Source organism: Leptidea sinapis, chromosome 42, assembly GCF_905404315.1.
Source record: "Leptidea sinapis chromosome 42, ilLepSina1.1, whole genome shotgun sequence".
Classification (NCBI taxonomy): Eukaryota; Metazoa; Arthropoda; class Insecta; order Lepidoptera; family Pieridae; genus Leptidea; species Leptidea sinapis.
The window spans coordinates 3,092,547-3,110,213 of NC_066306.1; the positions used below are offsets into that span (position 1 = coordinate 3,092,547).

Here is a 17,667-nt window from a genome sequence, read left to right on the forward strand (position 1 = left end):
TAACGATTTTTATGCATTAAATAGAGGAAAGTTTTTTTCTATTAGAGACCTCATTAGTAAAAGTTCAAATATTGTTTTAAATGTAGTGAATAATTTTGAAAATATAATGAATAGACATTGGCTGTTAAAATTAAAGTATTCAAATAAATGTATTCAATGTGTTACTATCCCTAGAATATGGTTTTACTTACATTATATGGGCTATGGCCTGAAAAAATTACATTATAATTGTAATAAGTAAAATTGCGTCATTATTATGAATTTAGCCCGACTTGTGTCCTACGCCATTAAATAAATTAAAAAAATAAACGAGATGAATTGCAAAATAAATTGTGATTCGTCAACGTGAAATATTCTCCAAAGTCCAATAGTACCAAGAAATCAAACGCAAAAATAATATTGTTCTCTTTAATAAGTATCAATATATAATCAAGGTGTAATTGTATCGCTTTTATGATCTATTAACTTTTGGTACTCCCGGTTTCAAAAAATATACTGTTTGTGTATAAGGTTGGTTTCGACTTGGAATATATAATTATCTTTAGATTCATGATGTAAAACCATACAATAAATAATTCCGTTCTAAACATGATTAATTTAGATTTACACTTTGGTTTTGTTTTTTATTCACAGTAAGCTCGAGTTTTGCTATCATGTCTACAACTGCTTTGTTTGGTAACACTTCTGGTCTCGGTGGTAGTTCTGGAGGTAACAAGCATTTGGTGGAATTCAGAGCAGGAAGAATGACATTGAAGGGTCGCATGGTTCATCCGGATAAAAGGAAGGGTCTGTTATATGTGTACCAAGGAGAGGATTCTTTAATGCATTTCTGCTGGAAAGATCGTACAACAGGAGAGGTTGAAGATGATCTATTAATTTTCCCTGATGATTGTGAATTTGTACGTGTAAATGAATGTACCACGGGCCGAGTTTATGTGCTGAAGTTTAAATCATTCTCAAAGAAATATTTCTTTTGGATGCAGGTATGTTTTTAAGTACCTGGTATTGTTATGTTAGATATGTTTAATTATGGCAGAATACCATCTCTTGTACATTATATATGAAAAACTTTATACATGGAACATGCTGAATCAGGTAGATTTAATACTAACTGCAATAAAGAACATAATTTAATCATAAAAATGAAGTAGCTTGTATTTTTAAATAATTTTTGCTGACATACCTAGTAAAGTTATGGAACACCTTGACTCAAGGAAAACTGAAGCAGAGCATTTGCTAAAGCTAAGTATTGGCGCTACTGGCAATGCTTTTCAGTTTAAACATGACTACATTCCTAGTCAAAACTTTCTAAATGCTAAAGCTAAAAGTCACTAAGGATCAATCTCTGTGAAAACCTTGTCATCAGCAATTGAAGTGGTGGTCCCACATTTAACTAATATATTTCATATATATCATTAATTAATTAACATTAATATAGTACTTGTGTTGATGTGGGTGCCTTCCCCAATCTTATGAAACTGAATCTTTTAGTTAAAATAGTTCTAATTCTACTCAGTTTCATTAGCCCCTAACTAGGGGCCATAGAGGATACCAACAACCACCAACTGTTTAGTAAAATCGAAATTGTTAAACATATATTTGACTCTTGAGAGGACACTGACCTTTTGATTGTGTGGATTTAAGGAATCTTTTGTGTCTCTTTAAATCTTACTGAGGAATTCATAAACAATTTGTTATGTTTTTAAAGTGATGACCCTCACTTCTAGGATTAATTCACAAAAAAAAATTTTTTCATAATTTTGCTTTCTAATTTTATTGTGTATTATTATTTCAAAATTTTGTATTCAAATTTTATTTGTGTACGTAAAATTTTATTTTATCTCAAGTCAATTTCCTAATATGCAAATATTGGGGTTGAGCAGGTTATCACCTGTAAAGTAGATCCTGTAGGTGAAGCCACAACCTGAGAGTTGAACAAAGCATTCAAGATTTTATGACAATATGTCGCTCGAACGGTTGGTTAGGAGAGCACTGGCACGCCGGAGGTTGTGGGTTCAAGTCCCACATGGTTCATATAATTTTGTTTTAAAATTTTATTTGTGTAAGTCATAAACAGTTTGTAGACATTTTCAGTATACATCAAAAGACTCTGATGTAGAGATAGATGTGGGATAGGATTAGATAGGGAGTGATAGGGTTAGATAGGGAGTGATAGGGTTAGATTGGGAGTGATAGGGTTAGATAGGGTTCATTCCTTGGCCCATTTCTCTTTTTAGTGTATATTGATGATGATAAGATGATCTTCCATTTATGGCAGAGAGTCTTGCTTATATAGTTTTATTAATTATAGTTTTAACTACAATGGGGACCACATATCAGTAATTTAGCAAATATATTGACTCATTAACAGGTTGGAAAATTCAAAACACTTAACATTAAATGAAAGGAATTAGGTATGTGCTTGCATTAATTTTTTTTTTGTAAAAAAAAATAAAGTATCTAAATTTTTCCATGGTATAGTTTTTCTATGTAAGATTAATTTTTTTCTCATAGAATTAACACATCATATGACAGAGCTGGAGACAAGTCTTTGGAGTTTCTGACTGGTTATCCTAATAATATATTCATTATTTTCGTTTTTAGGAACCTAAAACCGAAAAGGATGAGGACTTATGCCGTCGTATCAACGAGGCTCTTAATAACCCCCCCACTTCTGGAGGTAGAGGAGGTGCGGGGAGCTCTGGTCAAGATGGTGAACTACAAAACCTTCTGAACAATATGTCCCAACAGCAACTTATGCAGCTTTTTGGAGGTGTAGGACAAATTGGGGGGCTATCATCTTTGCTGGGGACTATGGGGTAATTGTTGATACTATTACTACTAATTATCAATGTGTGTCACTCTTTGCTACTGGTAGGATTCCTACATTGATAAACTTTCATTCATCCACAACATCTTGACACGTGACACAATAATCTATACTAATATTATAAAGCTGCAGTGTTTGTTTGTTTGTTTGAACGCGCTAATCTCTGGTACTACTGGTCCGATTTGAATGATTCTTTCAGTGTTGGGTAGTCCATTTATCGAGGAAGGCTATAGGCTATGTTTTTTTTTTCAAAATTAGAGATCCGTAATAAAATTGCTATTTTGTAACAAAAGGTGTAAAATCGAAAACCTATTTTTGCGTGCGCTGCAAAAACTATTGACAATAGAACAAAATGATGTACAGGCTATAATATAGGCAATATTTTATTACTTATAAAACTATCGCGTGAATTATACTTTATATGGCAAAACAACGTTTGCCGGGTCAACTAGTGTGCCCATAAACTGGAGATTGTGTTATGCCTGATTTGTCAAGCCTCAGCAACTGTCTGTTGGTGTGCACCTCCTTCCAACATGCCCACAGCTCTTATCATTTCTTCTCTTGTTTAATAACAAAATAATACTGAATAAATTTAAAATAACCAAATAAAACAAAATTATTCAAATCAATAAAATTTGCATGGTCAAATTTTACTGGATTTTTTTTAATTTTTTTTTTAATTTTTTTTTATTTTTAATTTTGAAAGAGGCGTAAAAACAGATTCATTTCTAAACAACTCATTTTTGTACTCATCATAGCTTTTGGGTTATGAAGTTATTACTGAAATATTCTTACATAAAGTTTATGTGTGTAATTGTGGATATAATATGACCATGATTTGAAGATTGGTGTTAAATTTTTAATATGTAAAAGTTTTTTGTTATTTTCCTTAAAAAAATACTAACTGCATATTTACAATCTCAAGTATTCCATATAGTCCAACTTTTTGTTTGGTAGTTAAAAACCACAAGAGTTACTTTTGAAAACCATCCAAGTTTTGTATAATTTTCAAGTATTTACGTTTTTAATAAAATATAATATGAGTAGAGATGGGCCTATTATTCTGTGACTTCAAATTGAAAATTCGACTATTTAGCTTCTTTTGTAGTCCACAAAAGATGTAATTACCCAACAATAACTACCAAAATACTAAAGTTTTACTTTTTTATTAATTCATATTTGAATGCCTAAAATAGAAGAAATGAAATGAATAAAATTTATGTTTGAATAAATATTACTTTGATTATGTATGTAATTAATAACTTGGTATGGAAATCGTCTCTGAACACATTTTAATAAAGTCACAAATAAATCTAAAATCTACTAAATCTATCAGTAGAATATGATATTATGTGCTTGTAAATGACTGTACTAAAAAAGAAATATTTTGTTTGATGTTAGAAACAATAGCAGTAGCAACAGTGGTAATTCAAACAGCCGTCCATCTGGTGGCAGCAACAATAGCTCACGAGGTGGGAGTGCTCCGAGAACTACTGAAGCACCAACCACAAGGACTCCATCACGAGCCAGAGATGTGCCAGCACCAACTGCCACACCACCTAATACTGCTACTGTAGCTCCACCAAGGGGAGAAGGTAATGTTGTCTATTCATTTCTTTTTCGTCAGACAAATTACTGCATTTGGAAACTAATTGGACGTAATTCCAGAAAAATGTTGCAAACCACAATCATGTCGAAATTGAGTTAAGAACACAAAACTGGCCACGTGATTCATATTAACGTACTGACAAAAATGGCGACCCTACTGTCACTCTTTAAATGATATCATGACAGTAGCCCAACCCACACGCAAAATTAATATTATATACACAAATTAAATTTGAAAAACAAAATTTTATGAACAACCTGAGAGTTGAACAAAACAAACAGAATTTTATAACGAGGCGGTACTCGAACGGTTAGCTCAGTTGGTTAGAGCACCGGCACGGAACGCCGGGAGTCGTGGGTTCGAATCCCGCATCGTTCATAAAATTTTTTTTTTCAAATTTTATTAGTGTATTAATCCTAGAAGTGAGGGTTATCACTTTAAAAACATAACAAATTGTAATATTATATACATTATATTATGTTTATTAAATTGCCTAAATTGTAGTGTATCCTCAGAAGCCACAGTACGAGAAAAGAATAGCCCCATTCATATAAAGGTTCAAAAAAGTGTAAGCATATTAGCTACCTAAAATTCTACAGAAAATTGTTTAAAGTGAATTAATATAAACGAAATATCAATAGGTTTTCTCAAAAGCCGTCCTACTATTTGTTACCTAACCATTTGTGTCGACTTTATTTCATAAAATATGCGTTCAGGATCGGCTGTTGATATTATATTTCACAGACCAGAATTTAGATTATAAGATCTTCCTTTAGAATATTTACATAGCTTTTATGTATACTGGGTGGCCGAGAAGTTGACGTCCAAATCTAAAATTTGAATTTGGCTCATTTTATTGGCCAATGTTCTGGGAACTTTTTAAAAATAGTTAAAAGCCATAGGCTGCCCATTTTATTTATTTTTTGATACCTTGAACATTTTCATGAATCTTGAACTTACGACTCAATTCTAAACTAGTTCCGCATTGTCTAAACCATTCATCGTTTCTTATGTGGTTATTGCGACTGTAGTTAGTAATTATCAACAATAAAATTAACTAAAAGTGTTCAAAAAAATTTGAAAAAAGTCCTAAACCACAATTAGGTGAAAAAAGCGGATAAAAGGGAAAAAATTATTATCTCTTAAACTACGCAAAATCGTTGTCCTACAACAATAATAGGGAACAAGCTCTTGCAGTTAATGGTCTAAACTCTATTTGGAAAAATATCCCTTCCAGTGTACCGCAAGGTTCTCTCCTTGGACCCATGCTTTTTGAGAATTTTGCGAATGATATTGGTGTATGTTTCACGCAATCCTAATTATTTTTGCTTATAATATGAAAGTTTGTCCGCCTAAAACTAGAATCACTTAGTATTATCACTGATATACTTTATCATATCCAAATAATCTGCTATGACTTAACACAAGTCAGAAAAATACCGTTTATTTACGACTACATGAATCATTTAGAATACGCAAGTCAAATCTAGATTACTCAGTGTAAAATATACCAAGATAGAATTGAAGATATTCAAACGTTTCGTTTTATTTCTCATATTATACAAATGCCTCTCTATAGATACAGATTAGAACTGTCGTAGGTTTCGTTTGCTTCTACTAACGTACTTAGCTCAGTTCAGAGCACTGGCACGGAACGCCAGAGGTCGTGGGTTCGAGTCCCGCGCCGTTTATAAGATTTTGTTTTCAAATTTTATTTGAATATAATTTATATATAAAACTAGCTGACCCAGCAAACGTTGTATTGCCATCATAGTATCATCATCAACAGTAGTTAATCTATCAACTATAGGTAGCTAAAGTTAAGTTTGTTTTTTTAACTCCTGATAAAGTTAGACATCTGTCTAACTTCCTATCTAACTTGTATCTACAAAGATTCTAATTAGTTATTCATTTTAAACTATTCTTTCAATTTGATTTCTGAACGACGGGGGACACATCAAAGGAAAAACAAAATTGTGGTTTTTTGTTTTAAATTCTGAACATTTTCATATTTATTCACCTTTTAAACCTTCTCTGGACTTCCACAAATAATTCAAGACCAAAATTAGCCAAATCGGTCCAGCCGTTCTCGAGTTTTAGCGAAACTAACGAACAGCAATTCATTTTTATATATGTGTTATGTTAGTGAGTAACAATACTGACAATAATTGAAAGATTTTCATCTTTTATCAAAGGTTGTTTCGAAGGTCAATGTAATTGGAGATATAAACTATTTGAATCCATTTGTCATGTATTTATGTCCGTTTAACATCACTATGTCAATAAGGATGTGCACATAGTTTGTTAGATACAAATAAAAATATTGTTGATTAATAGTTATTTATGCAACTGTTGTGTAATAAGGGGTAGTGAAACACGAATGTGGGTTTAAATATTAATAGTAATTTAATAATAATAGTATCACATGAGTGTTTTAATAACTAATTATCAACAGTTGCATACAAGACTTAATCTACACCCAGAATATGAATCCTCTTAAATATTCTGAAACAGTTAGCTAACATTAAAACAGCCAGCCCTAGTAGTAACCTAATATCATCCCTTACTGATTATATACAAATAAACTAAGTATTAATGAAAGAATTATTAATTTTAGTAGTAACTTACATTTTGTATAGTGCAATTATTAAAATTCACTTGAATATTATGTTATTTTGCAGCGTTTAAAATATCCGTCCGTATTTGCTGTCAAAACTTGATTGGCTCATTTTTTTCAAGAAAAATGGCGGGGTTTCGAATAACCTACTTTTTTTTTACGGCGCGCCATGTTCTGGTAGTGGAACGCGCGTAAACGAAAATGTTCTTTTTTTGAAATTCATACAGATACCACGCATCGAGCAATAAGAATGTGGCTGTTTGTTGAAACTCTTTATGCATGAAGGGATCGAAAAAAAAACCAAGGAGTGTTGTTATGAAATTCAGTACAACATTACAACACTCGTTTGGAGGATGTAATGGTTATTACGACATTGGGTGTTTTAATGTTGGTAATAATTTAATAGAGGATTTAAAGCATGGGTGTAGATAAACTTCTTTATAATAAACTCAGGTGCACTTATAAAATAGGTAGCAAATTTTTACCGGTTTTAATTTTTCAGTCTTTGCACAGGATGGGTATTGCCCAGTAATTCCAGTAAACTTCGAACAATGACGACGAAACTCGCAGTGAGAACCAGAGTCCCGACTCGAAATGTTTTAATTGTACAGACCGCTGTATTTAGAAACCCTCCGACATCCACCGTACTCGCCTGTCCTGGCCAAAGTTTTGATAAGATTGTAATAAATTGTATTTGGCTCTACAATTTGATGATATTAAATTGTTATTATATCAGTGAACATATTATGAAGAAATTCGATACATTTCAAAATTTTATTACATAAAAGGAAAAAAATGCCCCGCAGTTCCAATAAAAATATATTTTGACCGTTTATGGACCTAATGCAGGGTCAGATAGAGTAGCACAAAGGTGGTTTGAGCGTTTTTAATCGGAGAATTTAGATGTCGAAAACTTGCTCTGGTCGCCCTGTAACGGGTAAAATAAAATTAACCATTTTTGAAAAAGTGGAGCAAGATCGGCATACCATTAGTTACAACATAGCAGAAGAAGAATTTTGATGAGATTGATAAACGGCGATGAAATGTGGATCACGTATAACAAGAACGTCTAAAAAAGGTCGGACAGACAGTGTGGCAAAGCCCGGGTTAAATCGATGCTGTATGTATGGTAGGATTGGAAGGGAATTGATTGATCGCTATGAATTTCTACTGCCGGTCGGAATCATCGACTCGGATCTACAGCTCACAAATGATATGGTTAAAACAAGAAGTTGAGAGAAAGCAGCCGAAATTGATCAGTACAAAGGTGTAGTCTTTCATCATAATAACGCTCAACACATACATCTTTAACCACTCAGCAAAATTTTCGAGGGTTTGGCTTGGAGGTTTAACAGTATGTGCCGTATTCTGACCTTGAACTTTCAGAATATTCGGATAAATATATATTATAGAAACAAAGTCATTTAAAACTTTACCAGCAATCCAAAAATACACAGTACATTACAGGATTTTTCATAAATTAACATGAAATGTTGGTTCCTTTGGGGTACCCAAAGGAACCAACATTTCATACTTACATTACGTACTTCATGCAAAGTAGATGTTTTTAAGTTCCTATATTAATACGGAATGATTATTCCGAAGCACACCTGATCTCAATCCGACTTCCACACGTTAAAGTGCATGTTAATTTGTTGCAGGTGGTCAGATATTTCTGTCGGACCTGCAGCGCTACTTCTCCGAGCTCGGCAACGCGCCCCCCGGTGCGGGTGCCCCTGCGGGAGCCCCCGCGGGAGCCCCTGCGGGTGCCCCTGCGGAGGGGCCCGGCGGGCGCGTGGAGCTGTCGTCGGCGCTGGCCAGCCCCGAGGTGGTGAAGACGGCCAGCGAGCCGGCGCACGCGCAGCGCCTGGCGCCGCACCTGCCGCCCACGGCGCCTCAGGACGATGTAAGGACCACACTGCTCTCTCCGCACTTCGCCCAGGTGAACCCTCAAGTATTGCGCCACCGTCCGCCGCACTCACCGTCTTCTAGTGTCGGTGTAAGCTTCACTACGCATGCGCAATCACAAAAACTTGGCTGGTCTATACTATGCAGGCTTCTTTTGTTTACAATGTACTTGCTAATCATGCATAATTATATACACAAACTCGGTTAGTGCATATTATCTAGGCTTGTTCTCAGCTGGTATATGTTATATAGACTTGCTCTGTCTACGCACTACGCATGCGTGATCATACACACAATCTCGGTTGGTGTATATTTTGCAGGCTTGCACATCTAGATACTAATAATTCACTGTCATAAAACACAATCTCGGTTAGTGTATATTATCTAGGGTTGCACTGTCTACCCACTACACATGCTATGATCATTTTGCCTCTCGCTTCCTGTGGCCCAAAAACTAGGATAGTGTATGTGTATGGTTCACTATTTCTACATAGTATGCATGTGCATGTTTTGAGATTATTCCATGGTTTCTTTGTCTTGTATTTTGTGTAGAATATGAATCGAACAGCCCCAGTTTTATTCAATATTTAGAGCTATTCTGTTGTTATTTAAATTAACAAGATGAAGATTAAGTTTCGTTTTATAACTAAATCTTATTAGCTTGTGTGTAGTGAGAGGATAGTAAATTGAGCCTGCTATAACAATTTCCTGCTTACTAAACTAGCATTCATAATGTGTTAACATTCTCTTTTTTCACTGGATGAAAGTTTTTTGTGCTTCATTTCTGTTACATACAAATATCAAACAGTATTTTAATCTCTTTCAAATACTTGTGGGTTGAATTGTGCCAACAGCGATTCGAAAACATGATTATATATGTCATTTTGTGTACATATTGGTTGGGAATTCAAAATCAACTTTAATTTATAACATTCCAAAAATCTGTATTAAAATTTTATGTATAATATTTCATATTTATTCAGATCTGCTGTATACAACTCTATGTAATTGGGTCCAATATACAAATGCCAAAAAACATAATTATTGTGTGACTTTGATAAAATGGTTATAATATTCCCAGCTAGAATATGGAATAATGCTGAATTCGAGTAAAATTCTATCATAGATACAGATAACGCGAGTTGAATGGAGACTTCAGGAATGCGATAGTGCTGAGACCTAATTATAAGTGATGACCTTATTCATGAGAGTCACCACTTAACACTAGGTAAAATGATGAAAAAATATTTTATAAGTTTTTATTTTTATTATTAAATTAAATCTCAAATTTTTGTTTTGCATTTCTTCAATACACTTGCCTAAAATATTTTTCGCCATTTCTCATGCTTGGCGATGAATAGAAACGTCGCTTTTTTCGCAACGGAACCTTATGAACCAGTCATTATTAAAATCAAATAAAAAATAACACAAGATTGCAACTTTAGTATTAACTCGATAGCACAGTAAGCGACGACTACGGTACAGCACTACACTGCAGGCGCGTGAGGCGAGGCGTGTTCAAGGCGGGGGAGATGTTCCCGCCCTTTACCATTCAACTCGCGTGGTAACTCGCGCGGTATTGTCTCAATAATAACATCTCTTACAAAACTTGTAGCAAAATTATAGTGCAAATACAAAAAAAATATATTTATAGGCTGCAAATCAGTTTTCGTCGGCGCTGTCTACTGGTCAGATGGGGCCGGTGATGTCTCAGTTTGGTCTGGCGGCAGGTGTGACTACTGCTGCCAACACTGGAGATATGCAGGCTTTCTTCAAAGCCCTGGAGAGTAACTCCAGTTCGTCAGATTCGTCTAAAGCGCAAAAGGAAGAGGACAAAAAGGAGAAACCACAGGATAAAAATGATAAGAAGGATAAAGATGGTGGTTCTGGAATGTCACTTGACTAACAATCTTTTGTGGTAGAATTGTATAATGTTTTTAATTTGTGACTGCAGTTTTGAGTATGTATCAGGCAAATTAAATGTGTAATCCACTTGATTATTTTAATGTTTAAATTGAATACTTCTATATTATTATGATTTTCAGCGTGTAATAAGTAAAAAAATAAAAAAAAATGCTGTATTATCTATTTGCCCTCGATTTTGTCTTAAAAATTATTTTGTTTGAATTAGAGGAGATTCTTATTAAGATCTAGACGTCAATTCGTCAACATTTTATTATTGTAAATAATACAAATTATAGATTTTCGATATCTAAATGATGACAAACAACTTTAGAACAATTAATGTGAATAAATGTATGGCTACATTTGTATTGTTTTTATTTATATTATAAATCACATAAATATTCACTAATTCATGCAATCTTTCTACTAACAAGATTATCATACATACTTGAAATTGATCAATATTTACAGTTATAATCAAATCATTTTTAAGATCTATTTATACGCGTTACACGATATGCGTTACGTAACAGAGGCTAAATATATTATATGTAAGTATTATTAAACGCTTATCTTGAAAATGAAATGACGAAACCGCTTTGGATGTGGTTATCATGTGTGAAATAGTGTATTTTGACAATTTCCAAGAAAAAGTTGTGGTAATTGAAATAATATGTTATGTTTTTATAGTGATAACCCTCACTTCTAGGATTAATACACAAATAAAATTTGAAAAACAAAATTTTATGAATAATTCGGGATTCGAACCCACGACCTCCGTGCCGATGCTATATTATATATATAGCACCGGCACGGAGGTATATAGGGTTATCACTATAAAAACATAACACATTGTTTAGATTTACAAGAGCGACATCTTAAGTCAATTACCTAATATGCAAATATTTGTGTTGAGCAACTGAAAAGTAGATCCTGTAGATGAAGCCAACCTGAGAGTTGAACAAAGCAAACAGAATTTTATAACGAGGCGGTACTTGAACGGTTAGCTCGGTTAGAGCACCGGCACGGAACGCCGGCGGTCGAATTCCGCATCGTTCATAAAATTTTGTTTTTCGAATTTTATTTGTGTTTTAATTGAAATAATACGCGGAAATCTACATGGGCATAGTCGCATGTGCCCGCTAGTTCCATAATAAAACGTAACGTAATATCTTCAACACGGACTAATCTAGCTTTTTTTCACATATTGGTGAAAAGTATAGACACTGGCTTGGTATACATGCGACTTATATGTTATCTTAATATAATTACACACTCGCACCCCAGTATCAGCTCGATCCATTTGACCGCGTGCAACGCAGTACAGCTCGAATTGTTGGGGACCCAGTGCTCTGTGAACGGCTGGATCACTTAGCGCTGCGTAGAGATGTCGCTTCATTGTGTCTTCTACCGCATTTATCACGGGGAGTGTTCCGAAGAGCTGTTTCACCTGATTCTTGCCGACAAATACCACCTTCGCACGACACGCAACAAAGTTATCATCCCCACCATGGATGTATGGCGCTCCTCCGTTGCATTTCTGTCGTTCCTGCGCCACAGCTCCGGCGTCAGGGCGCAGCGCGTCAGCGCCGTTCGTCTGTGGCCTATATGGGGCCGAAGTGATATGCTGTACACATTTTTTTACAAAATTTCTCGAAATCTAAGCTCAAATGATGAAAATGGTGGTCCATCGTCCATCACGAGTTGCGCTGGTAGGTAATTCAAACTTTGCGAAAACGCCTCTTAAGTCATTTATAGTCCACTTGGAATGAGCGTCTAATACATGGGGCACACTAAAAGTTTTGCACTTCTAGCTAATCGAAACTATTTGAATTTCGAATGTTATATTTTGTTGAAACGTTGCAACCTTCTTAGTAATAAAAAAAACAATTGGCGGGAAATCATTTGTCAATTTTTTTATCACACATCAAAGTTCTACGTACGCAATGAACATGGAATTATGACGAAAAGATTTTTGAGTGATGATTTTTTATGATTTCAAAAGTTCTTTCTCTTCTCAAGACTGTGCCGCTCGTCTTCAAAATGCTTTTGGAGCTGAAGCACCTTGAGGCGATGGTTTGCTGAATTTGAGAGAGGTCGGGTTTCTTTTCATGACAAATTTCGTGAACTACTTGGCTACTGTTAAGACAACTCGAAGACTATTGGTGATTGGTATGAGCCAAATTCAGAAAATTTTACACGAAGAATTGAAAGTTTGGAAACTTTGTTGTCGTTGGATCCCTTATGAACTGACAGCGGAGCAGAAGCGGGCTCGTGTGGAATGGTGCTCACAGATACTAATGAAGTACGACCACGGACATTCTAATGCTGTTTATGACATTGTCACAGGAGACGAAACGTGGATTTCGGTATTGTTTTGAACCCGAAAAAAACAGCAACCTTTTCTGAATGGGTGTTTGAAAATGACAACAGGTCAACAAAAGTGATGCAGGCGAGAAACGTTGGTAAAAAAAATGATCTCATTTTTTTTTCTCAGCTACAGGTCCCATCTTTACTTGAAGATCAAAAGATGTTATCATTTGTTTACCCAGACGACCAAAAAGCCACGTTCTCCTACATCATGACAACGCTTCTTCACAAACGGCCAACAAAACTAAGTAATTTAAAAAGAACAACTCGTCACCCATTCTGCACAAAGCCCCAACCTAGCACCCTGTGATTTCTGTATTTACCCCAAAATCAAAGATTTGATGAGAGGTTTCACTTTTACCAATTCCGAAGAGGCAGTGATAGCGTTCAATTAGCACGTAGAAAACATGCATTCAGATCTGTGGTCCTCCTGTTGTAAAAAATGGTTCGATCGCATGAAAAATTGTTTAAAATGTAAAGGAGAGTATTTTGAAAAGCAATAAATATAATATTTTGGTTATAACATGTTGTGTTTTTAAATTACGCCAAACTTTTAGTGTGATCTACGTATTATGAGTATGGGTACCGTACGCCAGACACGTCGCCGAAATCAGCGTGCAGCGGGAACTCCTAAGGGTGCAATTGTGCCCGCGACGGCTCATCACGCACTATTTTGCATGCACCGCAAACCCGGCAAGTATCTTCAATGTATTAATCGAGACTTGGCCACGTAATTACGCGATAGATTTTTAATTTTATTCATCCCTAAGTGGCCATCATGTATTTCGTTTAAAATTGATTTTTGCAAAGTTCTAGCAATAATAATTCGGTATTTATAGATAAAACAACCTTGATCTACGTATAGTGATCGGTGTGCCTTGCGAAGTACGCTTTCTCGTCTTCGCAACTACAGTCAGCCGAATAGTGCGTAACCCTTTATTTTACACAAAACTGAGTGGCGCTCTAACTCTCGTGTGATATCTTTGAAGGACACTGAAGGGTACTCCACAAAATTCAAATAATTTATTACCTCTCCCGTATGACCTACGGACCGTTACCCGCTGATCTAATAAACTCGATTGAAAAATAGTAAGCTGCTAAGCGTGCCGCCCACCTCTGGAGCCGGCTGGCACCCCTTTGTGGAATGCCCCCCTTTTTTCCAAAAAATTACCAGAAACTGTCATAACCATAATGTCAACACCAGGAACAGACATAAGCTTATAATGCCTACTACTCGAGTAAGTCGAGTTTACATACTTTTGTGGGGCGACGTATATGGTTTTACAACAGGATCCCAAAAAATGTTCAAAACAAAAGTATTAAGTTATTCAAAAGAATTGTAAAAAAACGTTTGTGTGGTAAAGGTTACTATAACATAAATGACTTTCTTAATGATACCACAGATTGGGAATGGAGCGACCGTCCTCAGGCTATTAAATAATAAGTTTAATTGTATAATGTTACTTTAAATGTAAAACATATTATTGATGCAAAAAAAGGCCGCTGAGTTTGTTGCGCCAATTCTTCTCAGGCCTGAGGCATTCATTTTGGAATGGGTGGTAGTTTTTTGACTTTCAATAAGTGATTTCACATCCTATTTTGAATAAAAATATTTGAATTTGAATTTTTGTATTAGAGGCTGGTGGTCTGTATGCAACGTAAACGTCCTGCCAAACAAATACTGATGGTGCTTACTCGCACCGAAAAGTATAGCCATGCTTCCTTATCTAGCTGACTATAGCTGACAGGCCATTGGCTGCCGTCCTGACGACCCTGGGTAAAACTAAATTGTTGGAGTGTAATAAATGACTATGGAAAAAATGACGAAGCAATTGATTTAATATTAACTTTTCAAAAATTTTACTAAAAGTGGGTAGTACAGACTACAGATATTGGTCTATAGTTAGTAGGGTAACTGGTACAACCCAATTTAAGCCGTGGTACTATGTTTCATTTAGTCAGGAAATTCACCACGGTCTATACAATTATTAAATATTACAGCTAAATCTGGTACAACAATATTTATTTATTTAACCAATAAAGCCCCTATCCTCACAGAGTGACCTATTGCGATAGATAATATCTATCAATCAAAGACTTGACTAGTTTAACTGATATACCCCAAAAATCATTTGTCGTCTTATTTTTAATCGATTTAACAGATTTTATAACATCAGAGCCAGAAACAAGATCAAATTTAAATATCTTATCACATTCAAGAATATTATCTTTCAATAGTGAAAGAGCGGAGTCTGGTGATGAGTTCAACGAATTTGAAGTGGAAGCAGGTATATTTGTTAAGAATCATTCGAAAATTGTTGCAACATCGCAATGCGACGTTGCAGGTTTGTTATCGTATATACCTACCTTGAATTGGCAATAGTACAATCTTTTTATAATTTTTTTTTAGAGAACCATTTAACATTTCGTTAGAACTCATCACTACCAGTTATATTGTCGCTCTTCATATAAGTAAAAAAAATTGCCTGTTGCTCACTCGCTAAAATCTATTCGCATCAGTTTTGAGGACCGACTTAGCAGTTAAAATAGAATTTATTAAATAATAGAACTTATAAAAGAAGAAATTATACATTTCATTTAGTTTTAATGTATTTTGTAAAAATGTGAGGTCTCTAACAAGGGTGGCCCTCACTCTTTCTATGCGGTTTGATGTAACTGGCACAAAAGTAATTTTGTGTTAAGTTATATTGGGTTTTAAAGATTCAAACTGAATTTACTGACCACAGTGGTCCGAATTTAATTTACTAATTATGTTTTTACTAGTTCACTTTTGTAAAAAATATTATCAATACATGTCGCACTACTAGAAGTTATTCTTGTGGGTTCCATAAACATATTGGATAAGATGTATTATAATACATTTAATACTTAAAGTACTATTTTCCAAAACATATAAGTTAAAGTCTCCATAAACATGCACTTCAGCAAAAAGTTCAAAGGAAGCACAGGGTAGTCTATAAACAGATACAACAATGAATTGCCCTAATTCAATTTCAAATGATGACAACAAACAAGTATTGTCAATCAAAGACTTGACTAGTTTAACTGATATACCCCAAAAATCATTTGTCGCCTTATTTTTAATCGATTTAACAGATTTTATAACATCAGAGCCAGAAACAAGATCAAATTTAAATATCTTATCACATTCAAGAATATTATCTTTCAATAGTGAAAGAGCGGAGTCTGGTGATGAGTTCAACGAATTTGTAGTGGAAGCAGGTATATTTGTTAAGAATCATTCGAAAATTGTTGCAACATCGCAATGCGACGTTGCAGGTTTGTTATCGTATATACCTACCTTGAATTGGCAATAGTACAATCTTTTTATAATTTTTTTTTAGAGAACCATTTAACATTTCGTTAGAACTCATCACTACCAGTTATATTGTCGCTCTTCATATAAGTAAAAAAAATTGCCTGTTGCTCACTCGCTAAAATCTATTCGCATCAGTTTTGAGGACCGACTTAGCAGTTAAAATAGAATTTATTAAATAATAGAACTTATAACAGAAGAAATTATACATTTCATTTAGTTTTAATGTATTTTGTAAAAATGTGAGGTCTCTAACAAGGGTGGCCCTCACTCTTTCTATGCGGTTTGATGTAACTGGCACAAAAGTAATTTTGTGTTAAGTTATATTGGGTTTTAAAGATTCAAACTGAATTTACTGACCACAGTGGTCCGAATTTAATTTACTAATTATGTTTTTACTAGTTCACTTTTGTAAAAAATATTATCAATACATGTCGCACTACTAGAAGTTATTCTTGTGGGTTCCATAAACATATTGGATAAGATGTATTATAATACATTTAATACTTAAAGTACTATTTTCCAAAACATATAAGTTAAAGTCTCCATAAACATGCACTTCAGCAAAAAGTTCAAAGGAAGCACAGGGTAGTCTATAAACAGATACAACAATGAATTGCCCTAATTCAATTTCAAATGATGACAACAAACAAGTATTGTCGAAAAAGCTGTCTCTTTATAGTTACATAGGCACGTGTGTCAATTACAAATGGCATCTCAATAGGTATGTTACCTTCAGATAGTATAATAATAATAAGTCACATAAAATTTTCTGAGTAACGAGGTCTCACTGTTCCCAAACAGCGAAAGCTGTAGGAAAAAGTAAGTAAACGATACTATAGCTACTATTTCATTAATATTTTTATACGGCCTCTCATTCTATGTAAAGTCCCAGTTTCTATTATTTCAACAGCATGGATTCCTCAGTGCGCGAGTAATATTCACACTTGTCCACTTTTTTACCTTTACTAAAAAACGGGACGAGGGTTCGCCCCTTGTAGTTGAACCCATAAATGCACACATAGTTATAGAATCCACGGCCGGCGTGCGCGGCAAAACAGGTACGGTCAAGAATCAAGATGGCGGGTTGC

General features: G+C 34.7%; 1 protein-coding gene across 1 annotated transcript; it reads left to right on the forward strand.

The window, feature by feature from the left end:
- The first annotated feature begins 309 nt into the window (after nucleotides 1–309).
- On the forward strand, nucleotides 310–11,233 carry LOC126976848 (proteasomal ubiquitin receptor ADRM1). The gene is made up of 6 exons (XM_050825479.1): nucleotides 310–510; nucleotides 634–983; nucleotides 2,605–2,819; nucleotides 4,232–4,425; nucleotides 8,718–8,998; nucleotides 10,619–11,233. The coding sequence occupies exons 2-6, from the start codon at nucleotides 654–656 to the stop codon at nucleotides 10,868–10,870; spliced, it is 1,272 nt and encodes a 423-aa protein (XP_050681436.1). The 5' UTR covers nucleotides 310–510; nucleotides 634–653; the 3' UTR covers nucleotides 10,871–11,233.
- Nucleotides 11,234–17,667: the final 6,434 nt, after the last annotated feature.